At 42.0% G+C, this 17363-nt stretch overlaps 1 protein-coding gene across 1 annotated transcript; it reads right to left on the bottom strand.

Annotated features, from left to right (window-relative positions):
- Window positions 1-486: 486 nt before the first annotated feature.
- On the bottom strand, window positions 487-16795 carry Zdhhc23 (zinc finger DHHC-type palmitoyltransferase 23). The gene is made up of 5 exons (XM_027936143.2): window positions 16569-16795; window positions 15774-16052; window positions 10531-11241; window positions 8708-8875; window positions 487-5327 (listed from the first exon to the last, which is right to left on the bottom strand). The coding sequence occupies exons 2-5, from the start codon at window positions 15914-15916 to the stop codon at window positions 5060-5062; spliced, it is 1290 nt and encodes a 429-aa protein (XP_027791944.1). The 5' UTR covers window positions 15917-16052; window positions 16569-16795; the 3' UTR covers window positions 487-5059.
- Between the last annotated feature and the right edge of the window lie 568 nt (window positions 16796-17363).

A 17363-nucleotide genomic window follows, 5' to 3' on the forward strand; every position in this document is an offset into this window, starting at 1 on the left:
TCATTTCATTTTGAGAAAGGATCTCACTAAGTTGCTTACACTGGGCTTGAACTTGTCATCCTCTTGCTTTAGCCTCCTGAGTAGCTGGGACTACAGCTGTGTACCACCACATCCAGCTTATTTTCTTTCTTAAGCTTTATTTTTGCTCACCTCAAGCTTGGCAATCCATAATATTCTGATTATGGATATGAATATTATAATCATATAATATTCTGATTAGACCACCTGGACTTTTTAAACTACCTGTAAAACCCTTAAAAGAGATAGTTCAGAACTATCAGAAAACTATGACTTGAAATGTGACTGCTAACACAACACCTGAAACAAGCAGTTTCCTGATATACAAAACTGGGAAAATAACCAAGAAAATGATGGTTTGGGGTTAGGAACAGGTCCATAGGATGAGAAATCAAAGTAGCCAAAGCAGCAGCAGCTACAATGCAGGATTTTCTTAAAGCAGATGAATTCAGGAGACACACCAAACTATTTTCCTTAAAGAAAGCACTTTATTTTCCATTTAAACAACTTGGTCACAGGACATCATTTTACACAAATGGCAGTAATTTGTAAAATCTCGATTTAAAAGGCCTTGCATCTGATTCTGAGGTGATAAGAGGATAAGAATACAGGTATAAAAACAGTGCAATATGTAATCCATGGCCTCCAGGTTGACTTCAGAAATCCCTTTAATGTTATTGGGCCAGTTCCATTAAATATTGAATTTTTAATATTAAATAAATACTCCTAGGTTTCCTTTAGTCCAACATCAGGCCCAGAAATGTAATAAAATGAAAAGGCCCCAAACATCTCAAACCATCAAATCACCTAGACAGAAGGATCACAAGTTGAGCTTACAAGCTCTGTAACATGGCATCTTGTCTATGGATCCAGCTGAAGAAACACAGAACTTCAGTTGCATCAACAATTAAAATAGACTAGCTGAGGTTTTAAAGCTTTGCCTTATAAATATGAATTTCTAGAGGTGAAAGGTGCTATTTGAAGACTAAAGCACTAGTAAGTCACAGGCCCCACTTGGAGATGGCCACAGCCTCTAAGAAATGTGTTTCCATTGACCATTTAGTCTGTGGCCCATGGCTGGTACTCCAGTGAGACACTCAGTGCCAGCCAGAGTGGGGATAACTATACTAGCAACAGGATTACGCTTAGCTGACCCTTCAAACAGTTTATATTAATCACAGCAAACATCCACAAGAACACACTGAGTTTTATTCGGTATTAAGTTCAGCATGGCTTTGATTCTCCCCTGCATCGCCTTTGCAGTGCTGGATATAAAATGGTACATTTGTCAAACTGCTGAGAACACTGGATCCCAAACAGGTGCCTCAAGCAAAAGTCTGTTATCATCCATTGCTTGTTTGAGAAAATTCTTTAAAATGCAGGGTACCAAAATATGGCTAAAATGAAGTAATTCATATAAACCTATTTACCTAGTTGATAGAGATCCTTAAACCTCACAGAATATTAATTTTTAAATATCTTGGTTAAAACTGTGCTTCTAGTGTCATATTTTTGCTTCTATTAATTGAGCTTCATAATAAAAAGCTAATGTCCTAACCAAGGAAATAAGTCTGTTAAGCAGATGATCAGTATTACACAGAAACTTACTGGCATTGTGTTTTCTGGCAGTGAGAGATTCTAGTATAGAAAATTTTCTCTTTTTAAAAATATTAGAAGTACCAAGGACTATTGCATAAGAGGAAGTCTGTAGCAATCTTACTTCTAGGCAGATGGAACAGTGGAAGACAATAATCACTTCACTCACCAAAGGAAAACAGTACTCGGAGAGCAAAGATTTATAACATCCTAAAGACAAACACAAATGTAGCTGAGGGTGAAATAAGCAGTATGCTATCCTGAAAACACACTTAAGGCTTTACTTTAGCAGCATCAGAGTAACCTACCAAAGAGGCATTGTTAATGGTCTGCTCATTTCAGAAGCACCCAGCTAGAACCACAGGAGTATTTTGTGGGTATCTAAGAAACATTGAACATCAAAGAATTTTCTCCTTTTGTCCAATCCTGACCCTTAACTATCTGTCCCTTGAGTCTTTCAAATGGACTCATTCCTCTTCCCCAAGAAAGTACACAGTGGTATGATAATTCTGTAAGTGGCCAGAATATAACAGGCAATTTATTAAGCTTCACATCCAGAATGTTTCTTAACAGAGTCTGGGGATGTGAGACAACCAGAAGGGGAGGAACATGAGGGTGATGGGAAGGAGTTTGCTCTTATGGCCAAGGGACTGCTGGGATATAGATTTGCAGGGCAATTCTTCACTACCACAACTACCAGATATTTCTCTGGGATGACTCAAACATAGAGATCTTGTCCTTTCAAACACTCCACAATAAATTCTCTTGCCCTCCAGAGAGAACCAAGGCCTATAATGAAATCCCTTAGATGGTTCCAGATTATAAAATGGCTCAAAAGTCTAGACCAAGGATGTTGCAGAGGCTACAGAAACACTGTGCACATGTAGACCCTTATTTGCTGCTCCTTTTGGTTTAAACACTTCAGAAAGCTTTTACTCCACAAAAACAATGAGCTTCCTTCAGGTTTGAGCTTTTTCAGTAAACTGACAATCATGAGTTCTTAAGGAATTTAAACCAAGTATCTTAATTCCAATAAGCCAGAATAATATCTAAGCAGTTCCCATCCAAGTAAGGGACACTGAGTTGCCTCATCCAGGTAATCAATGTAAGGAGTGAGATGTTACAGAGATGGTGATCATTCCTAAATCTCCTCGATGACTTTGGTCTTTTTGTACTACTGTTGTCATATTTTTTGTTTGTTTTTTGGTACTGGGGAATTGAACCCAGGGGCGCTTAACCACTGAACCACATCCCTAGCACTTTTTTGTATTTTATTTAGAGACAGGGTCTCACTGAGTTGCTTAGCACCTTGCTTTTTTCTGAGGCTGGCTTTGAACTTGCAATCCTCTTGCCTCAGCCTCGTAAGCCACTGGGATTACAGGCATGTGCCACTGCACCCAGCTCACATCACATTTGGATTGCTATTTACTATTTGGCAAGTTATTATAAGTGACTATACTGATGTATCTATGAATTTTTATTATCAATCACTAGATAATCAGAGTTAGCTATTTAGCTGGGGCTCAAGACACATGAAAACTACCAATTTCTGCCTACATAACGCTGTCCTTGACATTATTACCAACTCTCGTATCTAAAACCTACACAGAAAGAAATTAGTTATATCAGAGCCAACTTCAATTCTAAAAGAATATTTGACTCTGGGCCAGAGAGAGGGCATCACTGTAGAAACCACAGTGTCTGCTGGCATTCCCAGGCTGGGTCTTTGGCTCGTCCCAATGGAACACAGAGCCTATCATTTGTTAAACAATCCATCTCTGGGGAGAGTAATGACATGCCTGAATAAAAATGTAATGACAATATCTTAAGAAGAATGTCAACTAATGACAAGACTAGGGATGGTGCTACCCAGAATTGTAGGAAGTAGTATTTCCTCTCAACACGTACAAATCTATTGCTAAAGCAGCATGCACTGACTGATGGAAAAAGCTAGCAGTATTTCCCCTATATTAAGCAACAAGCCAAGGCAAATTTAAGGACTCAAGAATTATCTTTGGGATTGCAGAACAGTACATGTATAAAATCAAACATTTCAAGAGAGTATTTTCCCTATATGAAATGCACTCTTAATTCTATGGCAGAATGATCCATTCTATATAAATATTCCATCTAATACATTTCAAGTTTTGAGATATGATTAAAGAAACAACTTATTACTTTGGAGAAAATAAGGGAAGAATGCATTAATGAAAGTAAGCCACATATACCCTGTTTTTCTCTCCTAGTGAGATACTTTATGTAGGGAAGAGTGAATGGAAATTAATGTGTAAGTTAAGTGGGAAGATGTCAATCAACTCCTCAAAGACAGTTTATGCCAGAATAATGCGACTGCCACAAGACTGGTTTTTGCAATTTGGTGTTATAAAGTTACAGCACTTGAAACATGTATGTAGAGAATTAAAAAAAAAAAAAAAAACAAGCCCTTGATATTAATTAAGTCTCCCTACCAAGAAAAAGACTCCCTAATATAAGAGTGCTGTTCTTCTTCCAGCCACTATCTTGTGTGCTAGCACCTTACCAGGTGAAACACAGAAAGAGGAAAAAACCCTTCAATACCTTTTGGAGTTTGTTACAGTAAGTACAACACGTAAAAAAATAAAAATAACTCATTTCCTATACTCACGACCACTACACATTACACTGATAATAATTATCTTCATCATTGTTATCAACTGTCCTTTTAAGATCAGATGACCAGAATCAGTCCATCTCATCATCTCTTGCCCCGTGTGAGTAGTTAATGTCTAATACTTAAGGAGAAATTCCCATAACTGTACAACATGTTATATGCTGAAAACTGATAACCCTAATAATATTGGCTTTAGTATTCTGAACCACAACATTTTTCTTCAGTCTTGGGATTTTCCTAATAACATTTCACATATTCAGGTGCTTAAATTGTTTCATAGTGCTTTCCACATCCCTCATCCTCATGTGACCCCTGTGTAATCCTCCTGTGATCTTCTGTGAAGTAGCCAGGGCAGGCATCAGTACCCCATGCTACAGATGAACCTGAGACTTGGGAAAGTGACTCGACTAAGGGTCACATGGCTATTAAAAAATTGAAAGAGGGACTAGAAGCTCTCCTAATCCCAAACTCCTCCTCCCATGCTAATGGATGGGAATTGCTTCTATCAATTTGTGCATTAGCAATCCACATCCTTTTCAACCTCTGGTGATTCAGTCAATTAATAAGGTGACTGGAAAGGAATGGCTCTACTTTTACTGCTTCAATATAAAAATCTCTTATGTTTGAAGTCAGAAAAATTAATTTCTCTCCAGTCCAGTATCCAAACCTGAGCATGGCCCTATAATGCCTGTAAGGAACTGGGGATAAAAATGAACATCCTGCATGGACACTGAAGTGTAAAATGGAAAGGAGCTGGAGGGAGGAGCCACTCCTCAGAGCCGCACAGAAGGCACTTCAGACGATGTCCTCGGCAGGGTGGTGGAATGCACGTGTGCCCAGGGTGGAGAACTGTTGCCAGTTCCGCAGGAAGCCCCTATTGTACTGGCCTGTGTCCACGATGAGCCCACAGAGGAGCCGGCGCCCCGTCTTCTGTCGAAGGGCCTGCTGGACTTCCCGCTCAGTCACATTGTAGCTGATATTTATCAGCTGGATCAGGAAGATGTAGGCCATACCCGCTGTGATGATCACAGAGTACCACACACAGGTGAAGGACAGAGCCGAGCTGTGAAGAGAGAAAAGGGCTACAGCCATTTTTGTCACAGAGTCCTTACCATTCTCACATTTTATACATTTTCTACGTATTACTAAGGACTTTGCCATTTTTTCCAATCCTCCAAACTTAAAAATACCTTACTACCCTCAGAATACCAATAGCTGGTTTAATTTACAAGAACCAACATGTTCCACTGTATTTTATAATCATCAGTGCCTCTGTTTCTAGTATGTTATACTAGAATAGCAAGGGCAGTTTTTTACATTTTGTATCTTCCACACAACCAGCACAGCCCTGACACAATGACATTCAACATCTGTTTGATGAATGAATGTGTAATTCCTAAAATGTACCTAACACAGGAGAAAATGAAGATGCCATAAGTTTGCCAAAAATGTCCTCTAGGAAGTTGCAATGGGAACCTAGGAACCGTGCTTAAGTTATTAATCTCCATTCTTTTTCTAGTCCAATGCAGACAAACACAAAGTAGAAAGCAAGTTTCAATACTTAGTAGCCTCAATTATAAGATCTGCAGGAGCACTACAACATTTCCAACTCAGCTTCCTAAAACAAATTACCTTACGAGGCAGCAAAGCTCCTTTTAGGCTCATCAATGAAGCTGCGAGGAGGAGATGCCTAATCACCATGCCATTTGATTATATCCATTCAAACATGAGCAAATGGAGAGTTATTTGGAGATAAATTCACTCAGAATCTTCTTTTGTAAAGCTGAAAAGGGCCTCGGAAATGATTAAATCCAAGAACCTCACCATCAAAATGAGGTGACATGAGGGGCTGGGGTTGTGGCTCAATGACAGCACACCTGTCTGGCATGTGTGAGACACTGGATTCGATCCTCAGCACCACATAAAAATATTGTCTACCTACAACTAAAAAAGTATTTAAAAAAAAAAAAAAGATGATGTGACATGAATCACCTGCACAGTGGAGTGAAAACCAACAGTGGGGCTGTGTTCCTTAGTTCATTTCAATCACCCCACAGAGCACAGACAGGTAGGATGAGCAGAGTTGAGATTTATCTGGAGAGAGAGGAATTGCTGTCTATAATCCCAAGACACCCAGGCCTGCTGTATCTAGAATTAGAGTCAGAGTACTTGTATCTATCATGGAAAGAATCACAGATCTTGTAGCTTGTATGTAGAGAGCCTGAGAACTAAGATTCTACAATGGCAGGTCTCCTAGGTCTGCTGGGATAAATGTTGAATGCCAGGAAAATAGAGGGACTAGAAGGAATGTCAGGACTCCCATGTTGCAGGGTGTTTCATGTATTTCCATAGAACTGGGATTCTATGATGACAAGATATGCTGGGCTGCTGAACTTTATGTGCAGCGGATGGATATGGATATCTATGGTAGAAGGATATTCAGAACTGCCAGGATTTGCATGTAGATGCAGGGGCTGGAATTCTATAGTGCAAAGGTTGTCAGGGATGCTTCTTTCTTTTCTTTCTTTATGGAAAGCAAGGAACTGGATTTTTCTGTTAGCAAAACTTGCAGAGCTGCTGAATTTATAAGGAAATTTCAGAGAACTCTGAATTTCTGACGGCAGGATATGCAGTGCTGCTAGACTCTATGTTCAAGCAAGGCACTAATGGTTCTATGTTGGCAGGACTCACAGGCTGATGGACTCTATGTGGAGATGCAGGGAAATGGGCTTCAATGATGGCAGGGCCTGGAATGCTGCCAGTAGTACATGGAAGTCCCAGGGAACTAAGGTTCTAAGATGGCAGGATTCAGTGTTCCTGGACTCTACATGAAGACTAAGGAAAATTAACTTTATGATTGGAGCTCTTCCTGTGCTCTACACAAAGATCCAAATAACTAGGATTCTATTAATTGCACAATTCCCAGGATGCTGGGCACTATGTTTACAGTCACAGCATAGAGGTTTTCTTGATATCAGAATGTATAGGAATGTTGTTTCTTTGTGGAGAACCATTTCACTGGTTCTATGATGTGGATTCTCATGGTTGATGGACTCATATTGGAGATCAGGGACTGGAGATTTGTGATGGGTGTTTCCACATCACTGAAGGGCTCTACATGGAGATCCTTGAAACTTGCGTTCTATTAATGCAAAATTCCCAGGACAGATTTGCTCTCCTTGGATATACATGGAATAGGATTTCAATGGGTGGCAGGATGTGCAGGGCTGCTGCTCTCTATGTGGAAGGGTAGAATCATAACTGGTGTTTTGATGTACATTTCTGATGGGCTCTACATTAGGCGCCACATAATGGACATTTGATGATGATGGTGTTTCCTGGGATGCAGGGTTCTACAGAGAGAGTCATGGAACCGGAGTCTGTTATCACAGGAATTGGAGTTCTTTTGGATTGTACATGGAGAGAGAAAATTGGGGTTCCATGATGTCATGGCAACAGGCTCTGCTGCAGAAGGACATTCATCACCCACAGTGTCAGCCAAGAATTCCAAAACTATATAACAGTCTCCAGTCGTCTAGGAAATAATTGTGCCCTGAGGAAGAGAACCAATCTATTTTAATAACACCCAAAAATGTCCCAATCTAGAGTAACAGTGGGGAAATCTGTCCATAGACTGAAAAAAAAAAAAAAAAGAATTTGCACAGGATACTATGTGGAGAAAGCAGGGATGGTTCTGAAGGCAGGCGAATGAAAAGAAAGAGGAAAGTACCACAACCTTTGCGGAACACCCATGTTGGAGGACAATGATGGAGGAAAGGAAAAAGAATGCTGCAGGGAAGCGCATGGTGTTGAGGGGTGGGGGTGACAAAGCCAACTCTGAAGAGTCCCAGTTTTTGCCACTGCATTGAAAACTTTACAGGGTATAAACAGGCCCCCACCTAATAATGCCTAAGGAAATTTTGACCTAGATACCACAGTAATCATGAGTGATTTAAAAAAAAAAAAAGAACAGGAAAAACCATGAGAAGTAAGAAAGAAAAGAAAGGTTATAAAGATCATAAGCACTTTTCAAAAGAATCAGAAACAGTAAATTAAGGTTGGACTAAAGAGCACCTGAAAGTAGCAATAAAGTGAAAAATGATTCCTGGTATTGCTAGTTATATTTATTGTTTCAGTTTCACTATTGTTACCTTGGGTGTGCAAGTGGTCATTTGACTCTGAAAGTTCCTGATTAAGCCTGGGCCTGTCTGTATAGTACTAGCTCCTCAGTTTTTAAGTATTAATAATCCTTTTGACATCACCCTAGAAAAATGCATATAACCACAACAGAATTTTATTGGCAATTTCAGGGATACCCAGGATCCCTATAACCTGTCCTTCATTTTGAACAAATCCTAACTTAACAGCAAATAACAGCTCCTGTTAATGACAACATCTATTACTTCCTGGCTGGGTGTATCAACTTTGGGATACATATCTCACCTGTAATTTGCATAAACTCCAGGACAATAGAAAAGGGCAGTGAAGACACTTCTATCTCTACAAATGGTGTCCAAGGTCAGCATTATCCCGTACACCGAAGTGAGCAAGAAGATCAAAAGGGCAAGTATAAATGCTTGATGATTTGATTCTCCAACACAGCTGTTTATCCTAGAAACAGCATGGGGATGAAAAGCAAACATATTTTAAAGGTTCTTTATATAACTTAAATAATAAGAAAGCTTTTAAAATAAGAATAATGTAATTCAGTTATTAAAACGTTAAGTTCTCTTTTTCAACTTTAAAAAATTAAAACTTGTCAAACTGAGCAATACCTATATTCTATGTTCTTTACCAAGTAGAATCATTATCATTTAATTTTTTAAAAAAGCAAAAAGCAGACCTAGCTAAGGAATCATTTAAAATATATACACATATGTTGATATTATTTTATGTTAGAAATTGAACCCAGCGCCTTGCACATGCTAGGCAAGGGCTCTGCCATAGAGCTACATTCCTAACTCCTCTTCCTTGGTATTAATAAGCAAAGTCTATTAGCAAGTGACAAAGAGAGTCAACAGTACCATCACCATGCTAAATAAAGAAAGGAAGCTATACGGTAGAGTTATGAAATCTTTAAAAATGCTAAGTCAGAAGTATTCAGTACAGGAGATTATTAAAAGGATCAAAGAGGTTAGAAACATAGTGTGGGGTAACCTGATAACATACAGGCTACTTGTCAGGTAAAAATAGTTCGGTGTCATGGCCATTTGTAGGGCAGGATGGACAAGCAGTCTCTCCTGCCTATTGCACACCAAGATGCTCAGATAGGCCAAGTAGATTTCACTTGGGAGAGGCTGTTAGGCCCTTGGCAAACTAGCATATATATACACACACAGGAATAAGTGATGAAGACAAAGAAGTAGAATATCTAAAAATGGAAATACCTGTTTACCCCTAAAGACAAAGTCCCAGAAAAGAGCTGCCCCTGTATTTGGGTTGTACACTTGAGTTCCACTCCGATGCCCTCCTGGCCTTTCCAGCACCCTCACCTTCTCCTGCATCCCCTGCTAAGAAGAGGTAAGCTATATGGCCAAAAAACACAATTCAATTATCACAACTACCTTAAGAGCAATGAAGCTACAAACATGCTACTTAACAGCAGTCCTGTACCTGAATACTCAATTCTCCCTTCAGTGTAGAGTAACTCCGTAAAGCTGCAGACGTTGTCTTTAAATGTTGCACTGTGTATCTAATGAACTTTACATAAGTTCCTCAGCCACTGGCCAGCTGGAAGGTATAAAAGAAGCCCATCCTTCTGCAAATAAGTAGTTATCTGATAGTGCTTCAACTCCATAATGTTGAGTGGAAATTACTGTTAGCATCAAAAATCATTAAGGGTGTATGGCAATAGAACAAAAGAGTTACCTAAAAATAGGAGAACACGTTCCCGAGCCCTCTGTTCAAAAAGAATAGCAGAGAAAAATACACATATGCTGATAAATTCTGTTTTTAAAAAAATCATTCAACTCTATTAGAAAGGAGAAAATAAATGAGTCGTTCAAAGGAAAATTGCAAAATGAAAAAGAAAGAAAAAGGAAAACCACACCCAAAGCGTTTTTCTCCTTCAGGAAATAACTGAAGAAACTAAATCTGTGAAATTCAAAAAACTGATGACTAAGTGGGAACATCCCTAAGGCCTGCAAATATCTACAAGGTGTAAAGCTGGGAAAGAGAGGAATTTTAGGCTAGCACAAAGATCAAATATGACTAGGGAGCTGTACATGAATTCACACTTTCCAGGCCTCCCAATTTTTCCAACATACCAGACACAATGATGATCCATTCTCCTTACACAGATGCCACAAATACGGCAATGCCAGGCCCGGGCTGGTCGCACCAGCTGGCACTTGGCACACCAGTCCTCCTTCACCTTGGTCGGGCTGCTGGCCAACATCCTGAAGGAGCCCTTAAGATCATCCTTCAGCATGCGGTTGTTGAGACTCCCAGACGTGTCGGCTCCGGGGAACCCTTTGGTCTTCTCCTGCCCTTTTTTGCTCAGACATTCGTTTTGGCTGCTCCTTAGGGATTTGTCATTGCTTGCTGGATTGCTGAGGTAGCCTGGATTCTTCTTGGCTCTATACAAGGCTAAGAGTATCAGAAACAACCCGCAGGTAAGAACAGCCAGCCGAGTGGGCCCCACATGCCCTCTGGGAACCACTTCCCGCAGGAACACATAGTACATGTAGCCCAATGAGAACAGTCCAAGGCTCAGGAAAAATAGAGTCTGTTCTTTCCTTCTGTGAGTGAGGTAGTAGTACCACAGTGCCAACACAGGAAGGGAGGTCAAAACCACCACCCCCAGGAGGAAATGCCAGGAAGCCACGTGAAGGAAGACAGGCAGAAGGACAAGTGGAGGAATAATGCTAATGTTAATTTTTTTGGCTCCCCTAAGCCACGGAATTCGGAGGCGATCAGAAATTGTATCCATGATTCTTTCACAAGTCTCTGGCTGCACTGATTTACACGTAAGCCATCTATTCAGAAAGAGCACAAAGAGAAGGCACTTCATATAGGTCTGCTGAATTCAAAACTACTGAACACTGAATGCCAAATAGCAGGATAAGGATAAGAGACTAAAGGCCAAGCATTTTATTTCCTTACTACTAAACATGAGCTTTTCAGACTTTAAAAAACAGGAACAAGATAATATTTAGAAATTTAACAGTCAAGATTATCTCTTAAACAAATACATAGGTATTTAATAAGTATATACACATACTCAATACAAGAAATATATAGATATGGGTGTGTATATGGTTAAAACAATCTCAAAAAATCACAGCCTGTACAAACAAAATGAGAATTCTACAAAATACTATATAAGGGACAAAGCAACAATAATCATCTAATGAATTCTTATGATCAAACATTATAAAAAGAGTTCTGAAGAAGGTGGAGTCATGAGAGGGGTCTTAGTAGAAAAAAAAAATGGATCTATACTTGACCCTGATAGCCAGCTAGCATTTATGTGGGTGGAGAGGAAGGGAGAAAGGAAGAGGAATGAGTATAGCACAAGACCTGTCCTGGACAGCACATCACTTCAGCAGGGACAGGGCTCTGCACAAAGAAGAATGGAGATCAAACCAGTATGAGCTAAATGCCTTACCCTAATAAACAGAATGGTGTCTGTTGACACTTTTGCACACTTAGGCTATGCTATGGTCTGAATGTCTATGTTCCCCCATATTCACGTGCTAAAACCTAATCCTCAACACATTGGTATTAAGAGATAGGACTGCCAGAAACAGTGGCATGCACACCTATAGTTCCAGCTAATCTTTGGGAGGCTGAGACAGAAGGATCCTGGAGCCCAATAGTTCAAGGCCAACTGGGCAACTTAGTAAGACCCTATCTTAAAAAAAGGGGGTCAGGGTGGGTATGGTAGTGCACACCTATAATTCCAGCAGCTTGGGAGGCTGTGGCAGGAGAATCTCAAGCTCAAAGCCAGCCTCAGCAACTGAGTGAGGGCCTAAACAACTTAGCGAGTCCCTGTCTCAAAATAAAAAATGGGTTGGGGATGTCGCTTAGTGGTTGAACATCCCTTGGTTCAATCCCTGGTACCAAAAAGCAGAGGGGGGGAGGAGTTTAGGAAGTGATCAGGTCATACATGAGAGCAAATGGGATTAATACTTTATAAAAGAAGCCAAGAGAGCTCATTTGCCTTCTTTCCATGTGAGGATGCAGCAAGAAGGCACCATCTATGAAGTAGACAGCAGCCCTCACCAATCACAGTATGTGCTCGTGCCCAGGCCTTCCCATGTCTTCAGAACTGTTAGCAATAAATTTCTGTCATTTATAACTTCCCCAATCTAAGGTATTTTGTTATAGCCCAAAGAGACTAAGATAGAAATCAGTACTAAGAAGTGGGGTGGTGCTATAACAAATACCTAAAAATATGGAAGCAGTTTCAGAACTGGACACAGGCTAGAGTTTTGAAGTGCATCCTTTTAAAAAAAAAAAAAAAACCTACATTACTGTGTAAGGGCAATTCTGGTGACAGCTCAAAGAAGAGAACGGTAGAGAAAAAGCCTCAATCTTAGAAATTATCTAAGAGATCATGAGCAGAATATTTAGAATATGAATGGTAAAGGCCTTCCTGATGAAGTCTAAGTGGAAATGAGAAACTAGAAGGTGAGGCTTGACACAAAGTGACAAAGAACTTGGCTTAATTATGTTCATGTCATAGTGTTTTGTAGAAGTTATAAGTCAAGAGGGATGGAACTGGATATTTGATGGAAGAAATCTCTGAATAGTGTTCAAGGTGCTGCATGGCTTCTCTTGAATGCTTATAATAAAATGTGAGGAGACTTTAGGAGATAGAATTTATAATCAAAATGGAAACAGAACTTAGATTTGGAAGTTCTCAGCCTGTCTATATTGTAACAAATGAGAAAGTATGTTTGGGGGCAAACACCAAGGGAGTGGGTGAGGAGATCAGTATATAGACCAGTCATGCCATTCACTAAGGCAATGGAAGAATGACCCTGAAAGCTCCACTTCCAATACAAGTCAAAATGCCAGGGCCTTGACCACACAACAGTTGCATAGGAAAGACCCAGTGTACCTGTGAGAATTCAGGGCTTGCTGCCCAGTGCCACCTTAAGTCTCTTATCCCTAAATTCTGGTGCAGCATTTCACAGCAGGCCCAGGTGTGACGCCAATGGACCCAAGTGCAGTATAGGCTACAGTGTCCACCACTCCAAGGGTTTCTAGGGGTAAATCTTGGTGGCAGTCATAAGTACCAATTCTTAAGAGCTGTAGAGACATAACAGCCTCAAGGCCAAGGCAAAGAACTGACACAGGGACATAGCCACCACAGAGAGCCCCTACTAGGGCAAAGCCTACAGAGTCATGGGAGTAGGGCCATTTTCCCATACCTAATAGGGCTGCCTGGGGCCCCCAGACTGGTAGAGCCACGAGTATGCAACTCTAGCCAAGGAAAGAGAGCTGTAAGCACATGACTCCAACTCATTGGAGCTTCAGTGTGGGCCACACCCAGCAAGTTATAGAGGGAGGAGTGCTCAGAGCTGTAGGGGCCCATTCTCCATCTCAGTATGTCTGGAAGGTAGAACTTCAAGCCCAAGTTTATTCTCAAGCCTGAATGTTGTTTTCCCTGTGGGGCTAGGAGCTTTCATTCCTTTCTCCTTCTTACTTTTGAACTAGAAATGTCTGTTCTATTCATGTCCCACCACTGTATTTCAGAAGCACACAGAAATTTATTTATTTCACAGGTTCATAGCTAGGAGATAATTTGCCTCAGGATGAACTGTAGTTGAATCTTACTCATATCTGATTTAGATGATATTTAAATTATATTTGAACTTAAGACTTTTGTGTTGATGCTGGAAAAATAAAGAATTTTGAGGTTTGGGGAATGGAATGAATGTGTTTTGCATGTGAGGACATGAATTTGAAGGGTCAGTGGTGGAATGCTGAACACTGGTATCCCACCAAAGTTATACATTGGAACCTAATCCTCAAGGCAACTGTATTAAGAGATGGGGTCTTTAGGAGGCGACTATGTTACAAAGGCAGAACTCTCATGTGATTAATGAGTGCCCTTAGAAAAGAAGTCCAACAAAGATCACTCACCCCTTCTGCCATGTGGGGATGCAGGTGCTATCTATGAGGAATAGGACTCTCACTAGATACTGATTCTGCCAGTACTCTGATCTCAGATTTCTCAGTCTCCAGAATGGTGAACAATAAATTTGTCATTTATAAACTCCCAGTCTAAGGTATTTGTTATAGAAGCGTGAATGGATTAAGGCTAATATGGAAAGATAGAAAATAGGAAAGAACTTTGATTTTAGACAATTTTATTCAGTAGGACTACAACTTTGAAGTGAGTGGGAGTAACTACATGGGAATCATACAGAGGAGCAGGGACAGTGGAAACACTGGAACTCTATCTCCAGAGGACAAAGGTATAAAGAGAGCAGAGGAGAGAGTTCAGGGGACAGCCTCAGTCTTAAGGAATAGGAAGGAGAAAAAACAAAGTTAATGGAAAGTCTGTGGTCTAAGTGACAGTGGTTATGGAAAAAGCATAATTTTACCATTTATTAGTGCAAAGTGTCCCATTTTCTCAGTATGAATTTTAGACTAAATCTAAAGAATTATAAAGAAGCAATGGAGTCTTTATGAGACAACGTTAGTACAAGACTGCAGTGGTCCCTAGAGGATGCTTTTCATGGCTAGATTAATGCACCAAGGTCTAAGTTAACAATCTGCAGGTGAAATGACTTTTTAAATCAGAAATAATTAAATCAAATGTCCAATATCCCTACTCTTCTCACATTCTTGTTTTCCATTCAGAAAGTAGGTAAAAAACAGTTTATTCCTGTTTGACATACATTTTTTTCAGTGATGTTAAAAATTATCTTCTTGGACAGTAATTCCTATCATTGAGAGTGGTGGAAATAAAGGCACAATATGATGTGATCAATCAAGATGGCGTCACTGCTCACCCTGAAAACAGTCGATCCAGAGGAGGTTCATGCCTTTTGGCTGGAGCTCCTCCTCAGAAACAAGGTGCAAAACCAGGAACAACACAAAAATGATCTTTCAAACCTCAAGGTGCTTTGAAACCAGGTAAGAATGTAGTCAGTCTCTAATGAAAGGCCACTGAGAATATAGGAACTTTCTGGAACTACTGTGTTTATTTTAAACTTACAGATTCTGCTAGCTTGCAGTTTTTGGGGTTTTTTTAATATACATAACAACTTGCATGGTATACCTTATCTGCCTGTTCTCTCCATCATCATCATCATCTCTCTTTAAATGAAAATTAATAATGTTCTAGTAAATTGAGCTGGACCAGTGTACACTACTGCATACAATCTTTATAAAATCCCCACACTTGACATAGAAAACAATTCTCAATTTTTGATCCTTGAAAATGGAATCAAGAGCAAAATCCAGCGTTCTGGATGGCAAAGCTAAAAGTACACATGGTAGTTCTTAAAAGGACCAGTAGAGTCAGCATCAAGAAAAGCTCTGTTCTTACCTATCACACCCTTCATCGATATCTTGACAATCACACAAACAAGCAGCCACGTGGTTCTTTTCCCCATTTCTATCTATGTATTCGCAGCAGCACAGGGGCTCCAATTCAGGTTCTTCGGTTTTCTTTTTTTTCACTGGCTTCATACTGACTGCCCTTCTGTGCTGTGATTTGCACCTGTCACCATGAGATGTAAGCAGCCCTCAAAAGGTAAAGGTGGAAAGACTCCAATTCATATCTTGTAAATACATCCACACCTCTCTCTCTGATGAACACCAACGCCTGAATAATCAAAAATGAAAAGAAAGTGGGGGAGGGGTCCCAATTTCATCAAGCTTTTGTGGCTTCATATGGTCAGACAGGGGGCTCCTAGGATCTTAGGGCTCCAAGCTGCTTCACCACCCCTTCCCATCTGGGGCAGGCGCCTTCTGGACACAAGACGTTCCCATGGCGACAGCCGACCACGCGGCCCGGGACATCCCCGGCGCGGGTGGTAGAGTTCACCTGCGGAGCTGGCCGGGAAGGGCCGAGCGGTCCCCGCCCCAAGGCTGAGTGCTGTGGAAACTCACCCCCGGGGGTGCAGGGAACAGCGAAGCGTACGCTTGCTCGTACCAGCTAATGCGCCCCAATGCTGGAGCCGCCAACCGCCTGGGGGAACGCTACAAGGTTCCCCTGCAGCCCCGAGGTCGCCGTCCAGCCTCCCGCGGAGCGCGTCTCCACCTCCACTGTCAAATTGGAGGACGTGGGCGGGCCTCTAGCGCCGCCCCGCTCGGAGAATGACCTTGGAAGGGAAGTTACCTGCTCTCCCGACGGAGGTGCGGCTGCAGAAAAAGAGGCGGAGACCGAATGGGAAAGGCTCTGCTCCACCACAGGCGCGGAAGCGTCTCTGAATTTCGACTCTGGGGGGCTCCTGGCGTGACGGCTAGAGTCGGGGACCCCGGCTCCGCTCGGCCGTGCCCACGCCGCAGCTGCCCACCTGTGAGCACAGCCTGCCAGGGGCCCGGGCGGCGCCTCCCTGAGCCGTCCCCGCCGGCCCGGCGAGGAGCGGCAAGTCCGCGCGCGCTTCCGGGTTCCCCGCCCCCGGCGCCGGGGATCCCCGCCCGCCCGCACGTGCGCCGCCCGCCGCCCCGCGAGCCCGCCGGCGAAGCCCCACCCCGCGCCGGACCAGAGGGCTGGTTCCCGGAGCCCGTCCGAGCGGCAGAGGCGCGGGGCGGACAAGGTAACCGCGCGCGCCCGAGCACCACGGCTGCCTGCGGGCGGAGCGTCGGCGGGGCAGCCTCCCGAACCTTCGGGGTGTGGACGGGGTGCGGAGACGGAAATACTGGGAACCCAGAGGATTTCCGAACTACGTGAGACCGTGGGTCCGGCAGCCTTCTTTCTGACGCCCGCAACAGGCATTGGGGGCGAGCAGCGCAAATGTTACCGAGGTACCTCCCCCATATTCCGGGACCTTCCCTTAAAGGCCCATCGCTGCTCCCAGATCTGTTGATTTATCCAACTTGTTCATTCTCATGATTTGTGGCCAGCAGTCTGCATTCGACCAGCAGGCCTCTCCAATACTTCTGTTCCAGTAGTCTGAGTATTTGATTATAA

This window comes from Marmota flaviventris, chromosome 8 (genome assembly GCF_047511675.1).
Source record: "Marmota flaviventris isolate mMarFla1 chromosome 8, mMarFla1.hap1, whole genome shotgun sequence".
Classification (NCBI taxonomy): Eukaryota; Metazoa; Chordata; class Mammalia; order Rodentia; family Sciuridae; genus Marmota; species Marmota flaviventris.

Excerpts from the sequence above, each read along its gene's own strand:
- Zdhhc23 (XM_027936143.2), bottom strand. The coding sequence starts at position 15,916 with ATGAAGCCAGTGAAAAAAAAGAAAACCGAAGAACCTGAATTGGAGCCC. Across the intron at positions 11,242-15,773 it reads ATCGATGAAGGGTGTGATAG|ATGGCTTACGTGTAAATCAG; the intron begins GTAAGAACAGAG and ends CTTTCTGAATAG. Across the intron at positions 8,876-10,530 it reads ATGGATCATCATTGTGTCTG|GATAAACAGCTGTGTTGGAG; the intron begins GTATGTTGGAAA and ends TGCTGTTTCTAG.